Here is a 21,544-nt window from a genome sequence, read left to right on the forward strand (position 1 = left end):
GGTGCCTCCCTGGGTTCCTGGGAAGTTGCTACTGGAACTTCAAGCCCTCGGCCCTATTTTCTTTTCCTTCAGCATTTGTAAAGTCTGTGCCTTGGGCGGGAGGGTGTGGCCCAGACTCCCGAACGGCCCTGAAAGTACCATTTGTTCTTGAAAATGCAAGGCCTCATTCCTTGGCCGGAGTCTCAGAGACAGAAAAGATCTTTGTGAAGAATAGTGACAAGATGCCGGCCTCTGTCTTTGTCCAGGGCTGGGCTTTCAGAGTTGTTCACACAGCTATCAGTGAAGAAAGCAGAATTTGAGAGGCTGCGTTTAAGCAGGGCTCCTGTGGTGCGGGGCAAGTGGACCCTTTAAAATTGAGCAAGATTTGCACAAACAGGGTCTCCCCACCCAGTACTAGGGATTGAGCCCGGGGCCTTAGCACTGAGCTATATCCCCAACCTTTTTTATTTTGAGACAGGGTCTTACTAAATTCCCCTGGCTGAACTCTAACTTTCGAGCTTCCTGCCTCAGCCTCCCAGAGTATAGGGCATGCACCCCTATACCCGGCTTCATCTGTTACCTCTTATTCACTATTGCTCTTTCACACTTTACCTCTCTCTCTCTTTTTATTTGAGGTACTGAGGATTGAACCGAGCCTCACACATTCTAGGCAGGGACAATTCCAGAGAGCCACATGTCTAGTTCTTTCAAAAAAACTTTTTTAAGGCTGGACACTGTGGTGCACACCTGTCATCGCAGCACTTGGGAGGCTGAAGCAGGAAGATTGCTGTGAATTTGAGGCCAGCCTGGGCTGAAAAATGAGTTCAAGGCCAGCCTGAACTGCATAGTGAAACCCTGTCTCAAAAAGACAAAAACATAAAATAAAATAAATAAAAATTAAACAAAATTTTTATGAGACAAGGTCTCAGTAAGTTGCCCAGGCTGGCTTTGAACTTTCAATCCTCCTGCCTCAGCCAGATGTGCACGATTGTGCTAGGCTCATATCATCCTTTGTGCTCCAGCAGTGTCAAACTACACGCTTTGCACGCCTGATGCACTGGTGTGTTTGCGCATGCTCTTCTCTGTCTGGGATTCCCAGCCCCACTCTGCCAGGAAGGTCCGCTCTCTCAGCCTCCTGGAAGCTGCTGTGCTAACTCCCATTCAGATTTGTGCGAGGAGACACTATTCTCTTCACATCGATTACTGCTCTGTTTGGCATTAGCAGTGTCTGCTTTCGTTTCTCCTTTTATTTCCAGCCACTTACAACGCACCCCGAACGGCTCTCCTCAAGTAAAAGATCTGCCTTTTTTATACTGCTTTTACCTAAATGCCATCAATACAGTGGGGTGTGTGGCTGGTGTTTTTGGAATTACCAGAGGTCTGATTGGATCAACGATGCCAGTCTCATCTATTATTGAATAATCACTAGAATGAGTGAAAACGTCAATCAAACCACTGAGCTTCTAAAGCCAGCCTTCTGTATTCTCCTTCAGAGAACGAAGGTTGGGGTACTAGAGAAACAATAAACACCAACTCCTGAGAAAATATGGCAAACCAGAGACCAATTCTACCCTTCGGTGGCTGGGAAATGTGCAAAAAGCACACAAGAAAATACCTTGAAAAACAGTTTCATTTCTCCAGAGAAAGACGAGATCGGGACCTAAGACATAAGCAAAGGTGGAAATTTGCGAATTTGCATACTTCACCAGCATCCTCTAGAAGAACACTGTTTTGCTCAGCGTCCTACACTAACCAGCTTTTAGTAATGCATCTGCATTGCTTACTTTGATGGCAACTCCCTTTCTTTGGGGATAAAAAAAATCTCATAGAAAATATCATCATAACATCTAATATATTAAGAGCTACAGCACAGCATGGTGGGTTATGTGTGTACAGTTTATTAATTTGAGCGGAAATCCCCAAGGATCCAGGGAGAAGGCCCGCACTTTCCATTTGCTCGTGAGAAGTTGTAATGTATGGGTGGAAAGCCGCAAGCTATGCCTCGGATTACACAGAGAACAGCGTTGGTTCTGAAAGCTCCGGGTCCCAGAGACAAAAGCTTTTAGTTAGATCTGCATTTCTGGAGGAGAGGATGCCTCCTCCTCCGCCACCGCATCCATTAGGGCCAGCTACTTATTTTACTGCTGCTGTTCTCAGGAAGTGCACATATAGGACGGGCAGAAAAATGAGCAAAGGAGGAAATTTGATATTGATTTTCTTTTCTTCTGCGAAATTACGTGAAAGCTCAATACCTGGTGGCAGCAGCTTGGTCAATAAGGCTCCATTTGAGCCCATCTTGAGGCGATCCTTTCAGACTTCCTCTGTTGTCAGATTCATTTATATCTAATCGCCTTTGGTGCTCAAATACTTTTGAGGGTTTTTGTTTGTTTTGTTTTTGTTTTTTTTTTTTTTGAGACGGCCTCACTATGGAGTTCAGGGTGGCTTTGAGCTCATTCACTATGTAGCCCAGGCTAGCCTCAAACTCCTCCTCCAGGCAATCTGCCTGCCTCAGCTTCCCAAATGCTGGGGTTGAACTATTAAGTTTTTCAATGAAGTTTTTTATTTATAACACTGCAGTGAGGATTTTGCTAAAGGTAGAATCATGATGGGTGAGAAAGGTCAGCCTCTCTTTTTTGGCTAAAAAAATCAACAATACAAAAAACTATTTGAAGTGGGGCATGGTGGTGCACATCTGTAATCCCAGCACGCTGGGAGGCTGAGGCAGGAGGATTGCAAGTTTGAGTCCTGCCTTGGAAATTTAGCAACTTGACAAGATCCTGCCTCTAAATAAAAATAAGAAGACTGGAGACGTAGTTCAGTGCAACAGCCCTGGATTCAATCTCCAGTACCGTTGAAAATGAATCAGAAAGTAGCGGGGGAAGTGGGAGAATAAAGTGAATAGTGGGTATCCTTGCTGTAGAATAGTTTTCTGTGTTGGGAGCGTTGCTATGTCCTTCTTGGTTTGTAAGCAGCATGCTTCCTGCAGTGCTGCAGAGCAAAAGAAGGTCCTCTACGTCGGCCTCATCTTCTGTCTGTGTTCACCTTGGCCGTACTGTTTTCTGACATTTCTTGAACACGTATGGTGTGTAGGAAACGTGCTAAGTCTTTCTACGGTTTCTGTTCTGTAGGGAAGCGATAAGCCGCCTGTGTGAAGCTGTTCCCGGGGCCAGTGGAGCCATTAAAAAGCGAAAGGTAAATATTGATGTGGTTTTCTTGGTTTTCATTTTTTCTAACTGTGGCACAGGTGGCATCAAAGTAGTTGATAGCTTGTCTCATCCCGTGACACCAGGTCCTGCCTGGCTCTTCTTAGATGGTGCGATATCAGAGCTGCACCCAAAGGTGCTCTCCGAGCCGACACGTGTGACATAGGGGTGCCTACCCGCCTTTAACACAGTGTCCCCATCTCCCTGGGATGCCATGCTTGTCCCATGAGGTTTCCAAGTTCACCCAGACGGCCAGTTTGGCATCTTCTAGTGTCAATGTTCTATAAGTGTATGTGATTCGCATTTTAACATTTTTGACCTTTTGGACTTCCTGGCCAGTTTTCCAATGTGGACAAGCATAGAGGTGAAGTCATAAACACCTGAGGGGAAGGGGCTATCCACGCGGAAAGAAAGTGAAAGGTTTGATGCTAGACGTACTTGGATTGAAATCCTGCCTCTGCCATCCTAGAGTTATGTGATATTGGACAAGTTACTTATTGGATGAATCCTTGATTTCCTCATCTGTAGAATGGGAGAAAATAGCACTTCCCATAGAAGATTCTATAAGAATGAAGTGAAGTAATCTCCGCAAAGTGTATAACAGTGTCTGGGATATGCATATATTAGACCTTCTACTTTCTATGTTAATGGTAGTACTGTTGCTAAGCTATTATCCCTAGGATGAAAAGCCCACCTAGGAGTTGCAAAAGGCTCTTGAGGTAAGCGTAGGAACTTGTTGGTCTCTCAGTGTACCCCTGGGAGGAATGGCTGCAGGAATGAGGAAAAGATAGACAAGAGGCAAGAGCTGGGTCAGGTGGAGGCCTCTTTACCAGATGGGAAAAGAGGACTGGACAACAACAGTAGGTACGTTTATTTATACCCTTGCAAAGTTAGTATCACAAGACACAAGGTTGCCGAGTAACTGACTGAATTGTCCAGGAAGGGTGCTTTTCTCAAGACTGAGTTAGCTTGCCTGCTTTAGGCACTGTGGCTTTGTCTTGCCTCTACTCATATAACCAATGTCCAGCTCCAGTGGCTCCTAACATGTCTCTCCGTTTTATAAATGATGGGTGTTTAATTGAAGCTGGAAAAGCTGTGCTTGGAGAGTACAGTCCAAATATCCATAAAGTGGTCAGTTACCAGTCTAGCTGGCAATTGGCAGAAGTTTTGGTGATTTGAACCTTTTACGGCTAACATATTACTATGGCATTGCTTTGTATACATCTTGTGCTACACTTTTCTGCTGGAAGTTCAAGACTGTGTTAAGGTGAGACCTGTATTAATCAACCTTTTGCTATGTATCAAGGTCAGTTAAGTCTCCTCAGGATTTACCTTGGAGCCAAGGACAGCACCTCTTAGATCTTCTGTCAGTGTCAGTCATCTGGATGAGTCACAGCCATTGCTTGACCAAGTTGCTTTCTGGAAAGCTTGAGAGATTTTTTTTTCTCTCCTGGTGACTCTCCTTAGGCACACTATTCCTCACAGAATAACTTTCCTCTGTGGTCCCATAGTCTCCTTGATCAGAAGATTAGGGACACAACTGAATTATAGAATGTTGCAGCAAAGGTTCTGTTATGTCTTGGGTCCTCACTGACCTCAGAGGACTAGGGCCAAAATATTGGCTGTCCTCTTAGCCCATAGATCTTTCTAAGTTTTGGTCTCCAAATCTCAGTTGTTAAAATAAATATCCAGAAGAGGAGCTTAATGACATTACACTGTCAGGAGGCAGTAAGGTTAATATTATTATGTTATCTGAATGTTAAACATCTTGGAATATAAAATAGAACCATTATTTTCTAACAACCATGGATATTCTAATATTTAAATCCTTATAGAACCTTAACAGACAACAGTTACATACTTTTACACAGAAATTTAGGAATCAAAACCAACATAACATTGCAGTATGACCATCATGATGACATTTGGTCATATACCTAATTTTTCTTTTCTTTTTTTTTTTTTTTTTTGGTTTTTCTTCGGTACCGGGAACCAAACTCACAACCCTGCGCTTGCCAGGCAGGCGCTTTTGCCGCTGAGCTAAATCCCCAGCCCTAATTTTTCATTTTGACACAGAGTAACCCTTTAACCAATCATCTCTATCTAATACATAAGCTTTTACCTAATATTTTGTCCTTTAATGGGATGTAAATCACAACTTTTTTGTCAAAGGCAGAGTTCTGAATCTGAAAGAAAAGTCATCACAATAAGCAATCCTTGTGTTACAGTTTGGAAAACCTGTACATCTAGAATCATGAATACATTTAATACACCATGGGATTAACACTAATGTATTGCCATACACATGTGAAAACCTTTGTTTCTTAATTTAGTTTAATATCAAGAGTATCTTTTATGGGAAAACTTTATTGTAATTTTTCCTGAAAGACTTTATCTTTTGATCAATGACCAAATTATTAGGGTATTTCCCAAGAGACTATGGAGATTATTAGGGGCTCCTTATTAATGAACAAAGGTTGACCACTTCTCTATTCACCAACTGGAGTCTTGTTCAATAATCTGTCCCCACTCTAGGGAAGTTTTGTTCATTATCCTAAATTTTTTTATGAGCTGTGAGGAAAGCCAATTTTGATATTACTTAGACCAGCTGATAACTCAGGTGAAAGCATGCTTTTAAGTCTATAACCCAAATTATATTATGAACAAATGAGAAAAAGTATTGAGCTCAAATAAAAAGGGAACAGCTATTCATGGAATGGCAGACAAATAGACGAATGACAAGCATACACAGTACAAACAAACAAGCAAATATCTTTACAAAATCAGAGTGCACTCAAATACATTTTGACCAAATTGAATTATAGTAATTCTAGTACAATTTTAGAAATTTGTAATTATAAATAGTCTAGTCAGATTTTGTTACTTATCATTGAGCAGAGATTGCTCATCAGAAAAATTTGGAAGGAATATAATATTTTATCTATAATTAATATACATTTTTTATATTTTATTTTGTCTTAAGAACACTGGTAACTTTCAGCTCATTTTTCTCTGTATACTCTATCACCTATTCAGACCTTTGATTTCCCTTTTAGTTACCAATGTCCTGGCCATTCTGGGTCAATTTCTTTAATAGGCCCCAGGTGAGATCTAGTATTATTCTTGTCAACTTTTTCTCAAGATCTGATTTCGTGATACAGCCAGACAGCATGCTCTAGCAAAACACAAATATATCCTTGATACCAAATTAGCTCTTGTTGCTTTACCTGATTGAATTGTCTTTCTTCTGCTGTACTTCCATCTTTTGTAAATCTTTAAAAACTTAATAGTATATATTGACAAGTGAAGTCTATTATGAGATGTGAATTCTTTGTTGTTGTTTTGTCTTTTTGAGACAGGGTCTAGCTATGTAGTTCAGACTTGCCTTGAGCTCACTTTGTAGCCCAGGCTGGTCTCAAACTCACAACAGTCCTCTGGCCTCAGTGTCCCAAGTGCTGGGATTACGGGTGTGCACTACCACACACAGCTGAGGTGTGAATTTCATAGGGAAAGATTCTCCCTTTTGTTTTTGTAATTGAATTTTGATCATACAGTGAGAAGCCCATTTCTTATTTTTGGAAGAGGAAGCCATCACATAGCTTCCCTTATGCTAAGATGGCCTATCTGTGAAAAGAGAAGCAAAATGAATTAAGTTGTCTGAAGGATAATGACAATTAATAACACCAGAGAAATTAGCCCCAAATCTAGATGGAGCCAATTAATATAACCAAATAAAGCCTGAAAATCATTTTAGATTGATTTGAACAGGTTGAGGTAGTTTGTCTTTGTAGGATAAGGTAACCAAAATATGAAATAGTTATCATAGCTTGTACCCTTTGGAGGCTACCACCTAGGCCTGCCCTTATTTAAATAGGATGTCAAAATCAAGCGACTATTTAAGCCCCTTTGCTTTTACATTGTACTCCAAACATTTATACCTTTTGTAAAGTATCAAAACTTTTTTATATCAAATAAATTTAAGACTGTAAAACAGGCAGTCAACCTCACCAGGAATCATGTGAGCTCTAAAGAGTTATAAAACCTTTTAAATCAGCAGCATATCCTGTATATGATGTCAAGAAGAAGACTGTAATTAAAATAAGACAGTTTTATTAGCTGTATAAGCTAAAATGAGGAAAATTTTGACTATAACTCTAGAAGATCAAAGCCATCACTGAAATATACATTTTTTTTAAAAAAAAAGGGGCGAAGTTTTTATTTATGGGAATTATCTTTAAGTAATCTTAAAAATATCTCCATTAAGGTAAACCTTAGGGAATACCATTTTTTAAACTAAAGGCAAACTGTTTTTATCTTGTGGATGGAAACAACCTTTTAAATTAATCACCTTAAGGGGAAGGTGTAAAGGCTTCCCTTTTAAAACCTGCTCTATTCCCTGTGAGGCTTTATTCCCTGTGAAAAGGAATTGCCTTTGCGTCCCTCTAGGCCATCAATCTAGCACCTTTGTTATTGTGGACCTCTAGTTGCCACACCTGGAGTCCATCTGCACTTGTGTCTAAAAGCCCTTTAAAATGTTTTTGCTTTAAATAATTAATTTCTATTTTTTAACCCAATATATCTTTTTTATTTATAATTTTGAAATTTTTGTCAAAGAAGGAATGACCAATTGAGCAATACGAGAGTCTGGGGTGATTTGAATAGTGTTTTGTTCCTGTCTCTGGCTGCAGCCTCTGCTCCATGGCCTTGCGGCTGGGCGAGCTGCTGGCAGTGGCTTGATTGTTCTGACCTAGTACAGGGAATGGGCTCCATTGCCCATGTTCCATCTGCCCAAACAATGCCGGCAGGCGGCTGTATGGCAGAGGTGCCCCATCTGTTCTTGGTGCTCCCACTCTGGCCGCTCGATGTCCATTTTTGCCAGGATTTCAAGTGCAGGTACTGTTCTGCACTGAATGAATTTCCAGTGCCAATAGCGGGTATGCCAGTACCAGTGATGGTGGCGGCGATGGCAGCAGGGAGAGCCAGGGTGCGCCATGGTCATGGCCCGCACATTTGGTTCCAGGCACACATGCTTATAGTTGGTGGCATGTGCCAAATGCTGTGGCTGGACAGGGCGAGTGAATGAACAGGCGATGGGGGCGTCCCAGCTGGGTCTGCCTAGGACTGGAGCGCGAGGCCCTTCTTGAACCCGGCCTGCACCTGTCCACCTGGTGGACAAACTAGCCATGTGCAATTTAAAAGAATTTTTTTCCTTTTTGATTGAGCAAAGCTAGAGGGTTCAAGCTCTATCTGCGGTACCTTTGTTTTGCCTTCCTTTTCCCATTCAGGGGTTGATTTTTAAAATAATGCTCCATGTTAAGTCCTTCATGGTGGTCTTAAAAAGTAAGGTAAGTACAGGAAGCAAGAAAACAATAAACATTTTTATATACATCTATAAACATCTGTGGTTCTTGAGACTCTGTCCCATTTTAACTACTAGTAATTCAATATACCTGTTGCCTTTTTGGCTTCTCTTAAGCCTGTATCTCTTTGCCTTCTCTGAAGCCTATATCTCTTTATATAAATTTTAAGGTCAGCAGACCTCCACGTCGCATTCTTTACACCTGGCCTCCACGTCGCATTCTTTACACCTGGTATGTCAATCTAACACTACTGTGCTAACTATTGACCCACCAATCCACTTCTCTACCCTGTTGCACAAAAATTTGAGAAGTGTCCTCCTGCCTACCAGTTCTTCTTACTGGGGGTCCCTGTTTCAGGCACCAAATGTCAGAACTTGTTGGTCTCTCAGTGGTCCCCAGGAGAAAACAGTGAGGGGATTTAGAAAATAAAGACCAGAGACAGGAGCTGGGTCAGGTGGAGGCCTCTTTACTAGGTGGGGAAAGAGGACTGAAGAACAGTAGGTGCGTTTATTTATACCCTTGTAAAGTTAGTATCACACGCTACAAGGTTGCCTAGCAACTAATGACTGAAGTTGTCCAGGCCGGATGCTTTTCTCAAGACTGAGGTACCCTGACTGCTTTAGGCACTGTGGTCTTGTCCTGCCTCCACCAACTTCCAGGTCCCACTGCTACCAGCAGGTAAGTACTTAAATCATGAAGCAGTGGACATTTTAAGAAGAAAGGGATCTTTGGAGATCATCTGGTCTACCCCTTTCATGTTGCCAGCTACTAAACTTAACTCAGAGAAGAGCTGATTACTAGTGTGATGAAGGGCACGGCCGGCCATAGAAGTCAAGACTCTGGATTCCTAGCTTAGTGCTTTATTTTTATGTCATCTGCCTCAATTTTTGTTACCATTCTTCATCATTTACATAGGGCTAAACCCCATGTCACCCAGAGTGACTCAGAGGAGCCATGGAAAACTCTGATAAGTGGCCCTTGAATTCTGTTGAGAATTTCTTGTTACTGGTTTCATTGATGGAACTCAGGGTCCCAAAGCAGCATCTAGATGATGACGACTCCTTCTCCTCTTCATCTCTGTGAACAGGATATTTCAGCTGGATGATCCTAACAAACAGACTCACTCATTTAAGATCTTCTTATTTCAGGTGTAGGGATTCCAAACCCCCAAAACAAAAAATAACAAACCTGGCTATCCTCTTTGTCAGAAAGTATACTCATGAAGAAAGACAAAAATTTTGAAGTTCATTTCTTTTATTTGATAAATACTTACTGAGTGCTTCGTATGAGAGGTAATTGAACAATACAGTAAATATCTAAATTTTTAAAAATATATTACAGTAAAAGATAAATTACCATTAATCCCCTTGAAAATACTCTTCCTTGATTCAAAAACTCTCATCTCATCATTCTTGCCACTTTCTGCAGCAGCTCTGGAAGTCCTCCTTCATGAGTATCCTTAGTTGTGCTGTTGTGGCTGCCTCCAGGTCGTGAAACAGTACAAAATGTTTCCCTTCTATGGTCATTTTGGCTTTGGGAAGAAGTGGCAGTGTGAGAGCTGGTGAATAAGGTGGGTGAGCACACAGCACCCTGTTTTGACAATCCTGCCTTTCTATTGGATGGCACTGAGTAGCCACCCAGTCATCATATTTTTGTTCACACCTTAGAAAGACACTCAGGAAAGAGGACTTCTGGAACTATTTAAGAAGGTGGGAAGAATGATGGGGTGAGTGTGTTTGAAATGAGGGGGAGGATTTTGAAGTGGATTCATAGCAATGTGTCTTTTACTGTAAATTTGCAAAGAATTTCCCCAGCACTTTGCATTGTTTATTCTCTTCTTTTCCAATTTTTTTTTTTACTATAGTAAAAATTACACATAACAAACCTACCACATAATACAATTGTCATCCTAACTGTTGTTACCTGTGAGTATTCAGGGCAGTGGTATTGTTTTTCTACTCTCTAAATCTTCCATCTCTAACCTTTATTATTTCCTTCACTCTGCCAGCATTGGGTTTAATTTGTTCTTTTCCTAGACCCTTAAACTGTAAAGTTAGGCTTTTTACCTTAAATCTGTCTCTTTTAATATAAAGTTTTATAGCTATAATTTCCCTCTCAGCACTGATTTTGCTGTGTCCCTAAATTTGGTATTATGCTTTTTGTGTGTGTGTGATTTTTTCAGAAAGGGTCTTTCTCTGTAGTTCAGACTGGCCTTGAAATCACTGTGTAGCCCAGGCTGGCCTCAAACTCACAGCAATCCACCTCCCAAGTGTTGGGATTAGTAACATGGCCGCCATGCCTAGCTATTCTTTTTATATATCTATATATCTATATACATAGATATAGATATATTTTGTTAATTATGTTAAAAACAAACAAACAAAAGTCCTACAAATAGCCAGGCATGATGGCTCACACCTGAGCTAACCTCAGCTACTTGGAAAGCTGAGGCATGAGCTTGAGGCCAGTCTGGGCAACATAACAAGACCCTATCTCAAAAAATAAATACATTTTCAAAAACCTAAACTAGTTCTATTAATTACTTATCACCATTTACAGGTGAGGAAACTGGGGCACACAAGGGTTAAGGAACTTGCCCAGTGACCTGGTTGTTGAACAGGGTCAAGGCCCAGCAGGCAGCCTGTGGGATCTACACCCTTACCCAGGATACCTTCTGCCTCTCCAGCCTGGCATCACTAGCTCAGGGAGCCTAAAACTACTAAGCAAAAGACCTGGAAGTTCTTGAGAGTGTGGGTGATACAGAAGCCAAAGAGCCACTATGCTCTGTCAATACCAACAAATTCATTCATGGATGTCAACTCATGCCTCCTTATCTTAGGAGTTCTTTATTCGTAAAATGGGGACCAGCACTCTCCCATCCAGCCTCCTCTTTCCACAACAGTTGAGAAGCATGGTGTCTTGGTTACTTTTCTCTTGTTGCTGAGACAAAACACATGATGCCCAAAATTTAAGGACAGAAAGGTTTATTTAGCTTACAGTTTGTGGAGGTTTCAGTCCATGCTTAGCTGGCCCCAAAGCAGAGTGACACATGGCAGAGGGCAACAGTTCATGGCAGTGGAAAACAGCAAAGCAACAAGAGCAAAAGGGAGGAGCAGCACAGAGCAGGATCCTTCCCTCCCTTATATTGTACGCAAACTACCTGCCCCAGGGCGGGTGTAGCACTCACACCCATAACCCCAGCTTTGGACCATGGATCAATCAAAAACTCTAGAAGCCTGTCCCATGACTGCATGAGGCTTTGGGGGGACATCCAGACACAAAACATAACAGGGATTCAGGGAGCCCCTGGGGACCATCAGCTAGTTCCCCTGCAGTCCCTGGGTCACCTGGCCGGCTGAACCCAGTCTGCCTCACTGCCAGTCCTGTGTGCTCCCCACCCTGCATGCCCACAGAAAACCACACTTACACATATTCTGTGGCTTACTTGAACTCATGTCATTTCTAGTAACAATGAGAGACTCTGTCTTCCTCTACACAGTAAACACGTGTGGAGCATTTCTAGTGAGGTGAAGGTTATTTTGAGGGCAAGACTAAGACGATGTTTGTAACCATTCCTCACAAATAACAAAATGCTTATCGAGCATGAGATAGTATTATTATCTAATTAGTATAATAATAATTTTTTAAAAACTAGCGTGGGAAAAACTCTATGGAAGCAAATGAGTGATTTGCTGTTAAATATCATCATTTTAGAGAACAAAAAATCCTTACACGGTGTGGCTTCTCTGGTCAAGGGCAGCATGAAGGTGAAGAAAGCAGATCAAGAGTCAGTGTGATGATAAAGTGATACTGAGGATGTTTGGACATTTTACCCATGTTTTCACTGCATTTTAGAATGTGCTTGGCATTGGGAAAAAAATAAAGACCTATGCACTGAATTTCAACAATGTATATTGAACATCTTGGTGTGGTTCCAGAAGGGATCAAATAAGAGTAAATATACAAGTAAGACCGTGGGAAGAACAAACTGTTTTTCCATTGATTGCCTAGTAGTAGTTTTTTTTTTTTTTTTTTTTAGTAGTTTTTTTTTTTTTTTTAAGCAATCACTAAATTTCTATCCTCAGTTTTGCCCATTTTCCAGCTGAGGATTGCACGACTTAATCAAACATCCATCACAGGATTTAAATCTATCAAACTGCCTCTTAGAATCTCAGCATTGGAAAGGATAACAATAATGATAATAAATAATAATAATAATAAATTCCTCTCATATGTCTAGCCAAGTACTATACTAAATGCACTCCATTTATCATCTAATTTAATCTTCACAACAGCTTTTGTGAGGTAGCTGCTTTTTAAAAAAATCACATTTAATAGAAAAAAAAGTTGGGGCTTAAAAAGGTCATTTTTCCAAGGTCATATAGCTGCTAAGTGGCACATCTGCTGGAAGAAATTGGCTGGCCCTGCCTTTCACCTCTCACTATGTATTGGTACCTCTTGGCTTTATAATTCTCAAGCATTTTGTACTCTTCCTGAGAAGTCTCTGATCAAGAGTTTCAAGTTTTAGCCTGGTGTGGTGGTGTATTCCTCTAAGCCCAGCACCTAGGGGGCTGAGGCAGGATGATTGTTGCATTTTGGGGCCAGCTTGGCCACATAGTGATTTCAAGGCATGGACTACAGAGTGAGACCCTGTCTCAAGAAAACAGAACAACAAGAAAAGAATTTCAACTTTTATCAAAACGTACCCATTTCCCCAGGATCTTCCTTTACATTTCCCTTAGTAAATTCTGGTAAGTGAGCTTATTAAGAATTAACAGAGAAAGGAGTCTTAGTAATAGTTGCCCATTTTAACAACAAGGACCGTCTGAAAACAATGATTGACCTAGAAAGAGTGGCCAGAGGTAGGATTTCCAGCATGGGTCATCTGAAGCGAAGATGGCCTGAAGCACTCAGTGACTTTGATGGCAGGAGTCCTGCATTACCAGCTCTTTCTTTGTTTACATGTGTACTGGGACGGACTGGAGCCCATCTGCTCTGAACTCGCCCAGGAATTCGTTGACATAGAGCACTTGGTGAAAAGGAAAGAATGAGAAAACTTCTGAGGCTTTGGATTTCACTTATGAAAGAATTTGCTGCACTTCAATTTTTAAAAAAAATTTTAATGAAAAAGCACCCACCTCGTTTGACATAAAGTAGAATAGAGAGGAAGGTCCATCTTTAACATTTAGAAAACATCTCCAGTCTGTAACAACATCCATAACTCACAGTGTTGTCTTGTTTTTTTTTAAAGGCTCCTGTTAAGTTCCTCTCAGCAGTTCTTGGCAAAAACAATCTTCAGTTTTCTGGAATGAATATAAAGCTGACCATCTCAACATGCAGCCTCACACTGATGAACCTGGACAACCAGCAGGTGAGACAGTGAATGCTACTTGTTGTTTAACATAGCTCTGTTTTTCTGGAAGTCTGAGAGTAATGATAAGAATAAAGTGTCAGAGAGAGTATGCTCACAGTTTAATAAGCCAAAATGGAAAAATAAAACTCTTTGCATAAATTTAGGCATAAATCCTGGGCCAGCCATATTGGAAATTATTTTCCAATAATTAGAATAATAGCATTACTAAACTATCACTGGCTTTTAACTGCTTACATACTTGCTGCTACCTCATTGGCTTCATATGAAGAACAAAAGTTTGAAGAACATAGTATGCAGCATTTGCTAACTAATACCCTTGATTTGGTCATTGATGAGTCTCTCCAAGCTTTCCCCAGAGGAAAAGCAAATCCGTGATCATAACTGAGTATGTTGGACTGGGTTGCAGGTGAGGAACAGAGGGAAAAGATGACATCAGTGTAGATGTTCTAGGCAACTAAAATCTAAGTAGGAGACACTTTTCTCCTACTTGTATGGTTGGAAAGCTTTCTCCAGTATTATGGTACAAACATTTTTTTTCTTTCTTGATTCTATGGTACACCTGAGTTTTTACTGTGAACCTCATTTCTCATAGAACAGCTGTTATGGTTTGTGTCTGGATGTCCCCACAAAGCCTCATGTGGTCATGGGGGGCAGGCTTTTTGGAGGCAGCTGAATCTAGAGTTTGTGTTTGGTTCATTGTCTAGTACTGGGATTAGGGGTGTAAGTGTTACACCTACCATACAGCAGGTAACATACATATAATATGAGAGAGGAAAAGAAGCTCCCCAACCCCTTTTGCTCTTGTTGCTTTTGCTGTCTCCCACTGACATGAACTGTTGCCCTTCTGCAATGCCACCTGGTCTTGGAGCCAGCTGATTATGGACTGAAACCTCTACAAACTGTGAGCTAAATCAACCTTTCCTCCCTTAATTTGGGACATTGGGTATTGTGTTTCAGCAACAAGAGAAAAGTAACTAGACAGAATTTGGTACCAGAAGTGGGGCTGTTCCTATGACTATACCTGACCATGAAGTTCAAGAGCCTTTGGGAATGGCTTGTGGGAAGAGATTAGAAAGGTTCAGAGATGCTGGATGAAAAAGTAGAACTGGAGCACCTTAGGTTGTTTTATATGGGACATTCTGGTGAGAGCTCAGAAGATTGAAAGGCTGGTAAAAATCTGGCTTGGGAGGTTTCTCCTGGAAAGAAGGACTGCACTGGATGTTGGACTCCAGATGATATATGTTATGGGTTGGCAAAAAGTTTATCTGTATTTTGTTCATGTCCAGAGACTGCCTGAGACTGAGGTAAAGGGCAATGGACTAATTAATCCTGTAGAAGAAATTTCAAGGCATTCAAATAGTAGCCATGATGGCATGATTACTGTTGGGGGCTTTTAGCCAGATTTATGTTAAGAATCAAGGGCAGAGAGCCCAGCCTAATGATTTAAAATGTGAATTTGGCTAAAAGGGAAGTTCCAGTAGAGCTGTGGACTGCAAAGATAGAGCAAAGGAAATCTTGATTGCTGGGAAGGAGTAGGAGAATAGAAAAGATAGTCTGAGGGCATCACAAAAAGCAACAGGACTCCACACTTTGCAGCCCCCAAACTGCAAAAGTGAAAGACTTTGCTTTGAAAAGAAAGCCACAGAGCACCATGTTCCAGAATGGCAGCAGCCTAGAAAATTCCTTCTTCAGAATTCATTCCACTCCCCTACAGCCAAGAGAGAAGGGAGCCTGGCTACTGCTCTAGCTGGCAGCAGACCTTGGCATCATCCATGTGGTGCTGGTCTTAGGTGCACACAGAATACAACAGTTGTGGGGTTAAGAAGGCTTCCTCCCAGATATAAGAAAGGCTGGGAGACCAGGCAGTGTACCCTGAGAGGGCAGTGTATAAAGCTGTGAGGTTAAAGCCAAAGGTGCAGTGGAAACTCCAGAAGTTTGGAGGAACCAGGAACATGGATCATCTGAGGACACCTGCAAGGAGAAAGCAAAATGATCCCAAGAGAGAAGCCATGGGAGCTACAACCACCAGAAGTGCTGTAGGGGTAGAGCCACCTAAGGCCTTTGGAGCTCACAACTTGCCAGATTGCCTCAGATGATTCATGTGGAACTTCAGGACTTAATGTTTGCTCTGCTCTATTTTGGACTTGCTTTGGTCCCCTTCCTTTGTATCCCTGATTGTAAATTTTGAAATGAAACATATCTTGTGCTGAATGTTAGAAGTGTTTCCCTTTATTTTCATTTGTATAGGGGCTCCGAGCTAAGATATTGCCTTATATCTTGGAGGAGACTTGGGGCTTGGACTTTTCAGCAATGCTGAAACTGTTAAGACATTGGCAACTCTTAGAGATGGACTAAATGCCTTTTACATAAAGGGATGTGCATGAGTCGTTGCAGGGCTAAGGAGCAGAATGTTATGGTGTGTGTCTAGATGTCCCCTCAAGCCTCATGTGGTCATGGGGGGTGGGCTTTTGGAGGCAGCTGAATCTAGAGTTTGTGACTCATTCATTATCTAGTGCTGGGATTGGTGGTGTGAGTGCTACACCTGCCCTAGAGCAGGTAGCCTATGTACAATATAAGGGAGAAAAGCAGGCTTGCTCTTCCCCTTTTGCTCTTGTTGCTATTGCTACCTTCTGCCACCATGAACTCTTTCCTTCCTTAATTTGAGGCACTGGGCATTTTGTCTCAGCAATAAGAGAAAAGTAACCAAGACAACAGCCTTGCTGAAGCAAATATAAAATATACACAAACGGTGATCCAAACATATGGAGAACATTTAAAATAAAAAGATTGTTATAGTAAAACACACATGTAGTTCCCAAATTAACATTGGGGATCTCCAATCACCATTGGGGATGATGGTGCTGATCTCTGATGCCTCAGGTCACATAACGAAAGAAGACTTGTGACATGAGCAGAGGGATGACGGCCACTCTGTTTATTAAAGGAGAACACTGTCTTAAATACATAACGAGAACAAAGGTGTTCTTTACTAAATGAGAACAAAAGGCATTCTACAAGAAAGGAGCTCAAAAGATAGTTCAAGGAAAGTACATGTTCTACTTGAGCTGATAGAATTGGGGACAGCTGAGCTAATAGGCTAGAATAGATAGGCTAGGGAACAGTACAGAAAATCTGCTTACATCCTGGGTTACAGGGCTATGGCCTCCCTCCAAGCCATGCCACACTCTGTCTGCAGAGTTCTCAGCTGACCTGTCAGGATGGCCACATCTACAGCCTAGATGGGAAATGCTTCACATACATATTCTCAGTGCTGTCTCCCACAACACATTGCCATTAGGCCCCTTTAGAACACTGTCCTTCACTTCAAACACTTATCCTATCATTCTGGCCACTTTCTGCTGCAGTTCTGGAAGTCCTCTTTTGTTTTTGTTTTTCTTTTTTTTTTTTTTTTTTGGTTTTTCTTCCGGTACCAGGAATTGAACTCATGACCTTGCTGGAAGTCCTCTTTTGTGAGTGTCTGTAGGATGTATTATCAAAAATCTGATGAATGCTGCTGTCCAGTGCCATCCAGCAGAAAGACAGGCTTTTAAAGACATGACAGTGTGTTCTCATCCACCTTATTCACCAGATCTGGCATTCTGCAACTTCTGGATCTTCCCCAAAGTCAGAAAGATCAGGGAAGGGGAACATTTTGAATCGCTTTAGGACATCAAGGCAGCCATGACAGTATGACTAAAGATATTCACAAAAGAGGACTCCAAAACTGCTTCAGAAAGTGGCAAGGAAAACGGGATAAATGTGTTTCCAGGGAGGGGCAACATTTTGAGGGAAATTCATGGCAATGTGTCTTTTACTGTAATAATTTTTTATTTAAACACTCCCCATATTTTAAAAAAACACATCTTGTGTAGGCACCAGGCTAAACTATGGCACTTTTTGACTTGCTTGTAATTTTTAAACTACATTCCTTCTAGTAAGTTATTTATATGTGCCAAAGTCTGTTTTTTCCTTGTCTAATATGTAGTAATTTGAGGTTCTGAGTATTTAAGGTTTTATTTTATGGACTGCTGTTGATCAAGGACTCACAGAAGGTTGAGTGTGCACTGGGGATGGTAGAACACTGAGGACTGAGATCACATAGAAGATGAAATAGTGGCTTTGTAACTTATTAGCAGTGGCTGCAATACTCTGAACTCCGGTTTTCATCCTCAGTGAACTGGAAGTCCCAGTGCCTACTCATGGAGTTTCTGAGGGGATAAATTTAGCAGTAAATGTGTAATAGGGCTGTTTAGTGGGTTAAATGAGATACCCGATGTAAACCTATTAGCACAGTGCCAGCTTCGTGGTAGCCATTATTATTATTATTATTCAGAGGCTCTTTCATATATGTACCCAGTACTTCATGGGGAAAGCATAATCTATGCAACTCTAAAAGTTTCAGTAATATAGAAATACAAGGTTCGAGGGCTGCTTTATTTCTAAAGTTCAAGGACAGAATACTCTGCTTATGCAGCAGTATACGGCACATTCGAGGGAAATGCTTAACATGAAATAATCCAAACAAATTTCTGCTCTGTTGAGTTGATTCCCCGTGAGAAGTGATCAACTGCTACAACGATGCATAACTTTTTGGGCTGGTGAAACCCTCATTCCATCATCCATGTGCTTTGACCTCAACACATCTAGATGTAAATTTTGTCTTAGTTTTCGCTCATGTGCTTGGTACCATAGAGGCTCAAAGCTTTCAATCATGAGCTCTCCCAGAGTTTAGTGAGGAGGTCTGAATTACCTGGGAGCTCTGTAAGGGAGAAGAGCAGGCAAAGCCAGAGCCGCCTTCTGTGCAGGATCTAATGATCATTTTTAAAAGTGATCCTTTCCAGGGGCGACAGAATTTGAGAGTTTATGAAGAATAAGGTTGTGGTGCGTATGGTGGGCACAGTTTATTCTCAGCCTCTTTCTCCTCTACTAGGAGAGAGGCCAGCCATTGGTGGTGTCACTGCTCCGGGCCCGGGACAGTGGGCAGGAGAGCTTCCACTGCCGGTGGCTGCAGCATCAATGGTGTGTGCTTGAGGGCCACTCACAACTAACTGTTCTGCAGGGGTCGCCTGGAATGGGGCTGCGCTCAGCCTACCGTTAAGAGTGGGGACCACAGCTGGGATCTTGCCAAGCTCAGACCCAGCCAGTGATTCTGAGCTATCCTGCACACCTGAGGGACGGACTCTGGATGGGGGAGCAGAGATGTGGCACTGTGGATCCTTCATGTCAGGGACCTCTATGTATCCTATGAAGAGGGCAGCTAAAATGGTCAGGGGATGAGGCAGCAGAGTGGTCAGCCCTTATGAATGCTGCAGGAGAAAAGAATTTATTAACTAATGAAAGTGAAGCCTGGAAATTCTAGTGCAAATACAAAGAAATACAAATGAATCCCTTTCTGCTAACTTCTAAGGTATACTTCGGACTGAAAACATAAAACATGCTCACAGATACAGACGACAGCACTCACTGGTCAGGTGCTTGTATTTATTTCCGGTCATTGAGATTGTAACCAATTACTCCCCTAAAATGTTTCATAGACCCTCCGAGGCAGAAAATAACATTCTATTAAACATGTGATGTTTTACAATTACCATATTTTGGACTGAGGAAATACATTATGGAATGACAAGTTTTCGAGTTTCTCTTTTTTTCTTTCTTGGCATTGGAGGTTGAACCTAGGACCTTCACACTGAGCTACATTCCCCATCCTTTAAAAAAAATGTAAGTTTTGAGACAAGATCTCACCAACTTGCCCAAGCTGGACTCAGATATGCGATCCTCTTGCTTCAGCCTCCCTGAGTGCTGGAAGTACAAGGCATGTTGATACCATGCCTGGCTTGTTTGAAATTCAAGTAACAAACCTTTTTGGGGGCTTTACTTTAATATTAGTACCCCTTTCCCTCAATGGGGGTGTATGTTTCAAGCCCTCAGTGCATGCCTGAAATCACAGAAGTACCAAACCCTATATATGCTCTTTTGTTCTCACTTTGGCAACCTCAGCATAGGATTTGTTTTCTTTCCTTAAGTCAGTAACTTTCACCTTTTCACTTAAAGGAAGCACTTCGCAGCTTCTCTGGTATATCCAATTGCCAGCATCACTACTCTTGGGCTTTGTGCCCATCATTAAATACAGTGAGGGCTGCTTCTACTTGGATATCACAACAGTGGGGCTAGTAACTGAGAAGTCTTCTAATTGACTGTTGGGCCGGCAGTGTATACAGCATGGACATGCTGGGTAAAGGATGAGTCACAACCTACCCTGTAGGCACTGTGTGGGAGTGTGAAGGCATGAACTTTCATCATGCTCATCAGAATGGTGTGCAATAAAATTTAGTTACTCCTGCAACTTTCCACGTCATATTTTCAGACTGCAATTGACCACAAATAAATGAACCTTAGTCACAGATAGAAAGAGAGGATTGTATAGTATTGTAGGGCCTTAAGCAAAATTGTCAGTCTCAGTAGCTCCCATTCATACTAATTCTTTACTCATTTCTACAAATGTCACCAGTTTTAATGGCTACTCAATCGAGAAAGCAACAGACAGATAAGAAAGGTAAACAGTCAGAAAATGGATACTCAGAAACAACTTCAAATATCAGGAGTTCAGGCAGACAATAGGAACTGTCCTGGTCTAAGAGGAAACAGTGGCTCAGGCAGTGACAAATAGTGTTGCCTGCACTGTCCCGGGGAAGCTAGCAGACAGAACCTCCCGTCGAAAGGAAAGCCTGTGAGATCTTGCCCTGAGCCAAGTGCTGCCAGATACTCCACTTTGGCAAAAAATGGGGAAAACCTGGGTTTTTAGCTGCTATGTCTGTATTGAAACGTTGGTCTTTAATTAAGAAATCAAAATTATTAGCATGAGCCAAACAAAATAGACCCGTGGCCCGAGGGCAGCCGATGTGGGACTTCTGATGTGAGGAAACATAATACACTGGATAGATCTAGAAATGCTGCAAAATAATTTCCCCGAGCACACTCTGTGCACATGAAATTCCTTACAGCTCCTAGCCTCATCCTGCACCCCACCCCCAAAAGTCAGTATCAGAATTTTCCCAGAACTGCACACACACACACACACACACACACACCTGCACTTAATCCTCACAATTTGGAAGGTGCATCCTATTTTCCCTATTTTCAGTGTAGGAACCAAGCTAGAGAAATTAAGTAGTTTACTGAGTTCCTGGTCCAGTGGAGACCGAATTTGAAACAGACAATCTGATTCCCATTTGTGGTAACTTTAACCCTAAAGAGAAAATTTAATTTAAAAGTGTTACTATTTTCCATCTTCAGTAAATATGAATATGCATTAATTTCAGTGGTCTCTCAGTTGACTGCTTAGCTTTAAGATGAACAACCAGCCACCAGAGGCTCAGGACAGTAGTTACAGAATGCTCTTTCTTCAACTATAAACCTTCAGATGCAACAGGTGTCCCCCACACCTCTCATTTCCTAGTTGGCCCTAGAGAGAAACAGAATCACACCTTCTCAGTTCCTAGACCTTATGGGGTTTTTCTGTTTTTCCCTGAGGCTGTCTTTCCTGCCATCTTTGTTTGCAGGTAAAAGCAACTGGCCAGTAAATTGTGCCCTGGCCCTCAGTGCCCCTCACCCCCAGTACTGTTAATTTA

At 41.7% G+C, this 21,544-nt stretch overlaps 1 protein-coding gene across 1 annotated transcript in view; it reads left to right on the forward strand.

The window, feature by feature from the left end:
• Positions 1-21,544, forward strand: part of Shc4 (SHC (Src homology 2 domain containing) family, member 4) — a 111,144-nt gene that overhangs the window by 43,649 nt on the left and 45,951 nt on the right. The window contains exons 3-4 of the mRNA XM_005376697.2: positions 3,108-3,171; positions 13,794-13,913. Of these exons, the coding sequence (XP_005376754.1) occupies positions 3,108-3,171; positions 13,794-13,913 (184 nt within the window). The remainder of the gene's footprint in view (positions 1-3,107; positions 3,172-13,793; positions 13,914-21,544) is intronic.

Source organism: Chinchilla lanigera, unplaced genomic scaffold (assembly GCF_000276665.1).
Source record: "Chinchilla lanigera isolate Chin_1 unplaced genomic scaffold, ChiLan1.0 scaffold00008, whole genome shotgun sequence".
Lineage (NCBI taxonomy): Eukaryota > Metazoa > Chordata > Mammalia > Rodentia > Chinchillidae > Chinchilla > Chinchilla lanigera.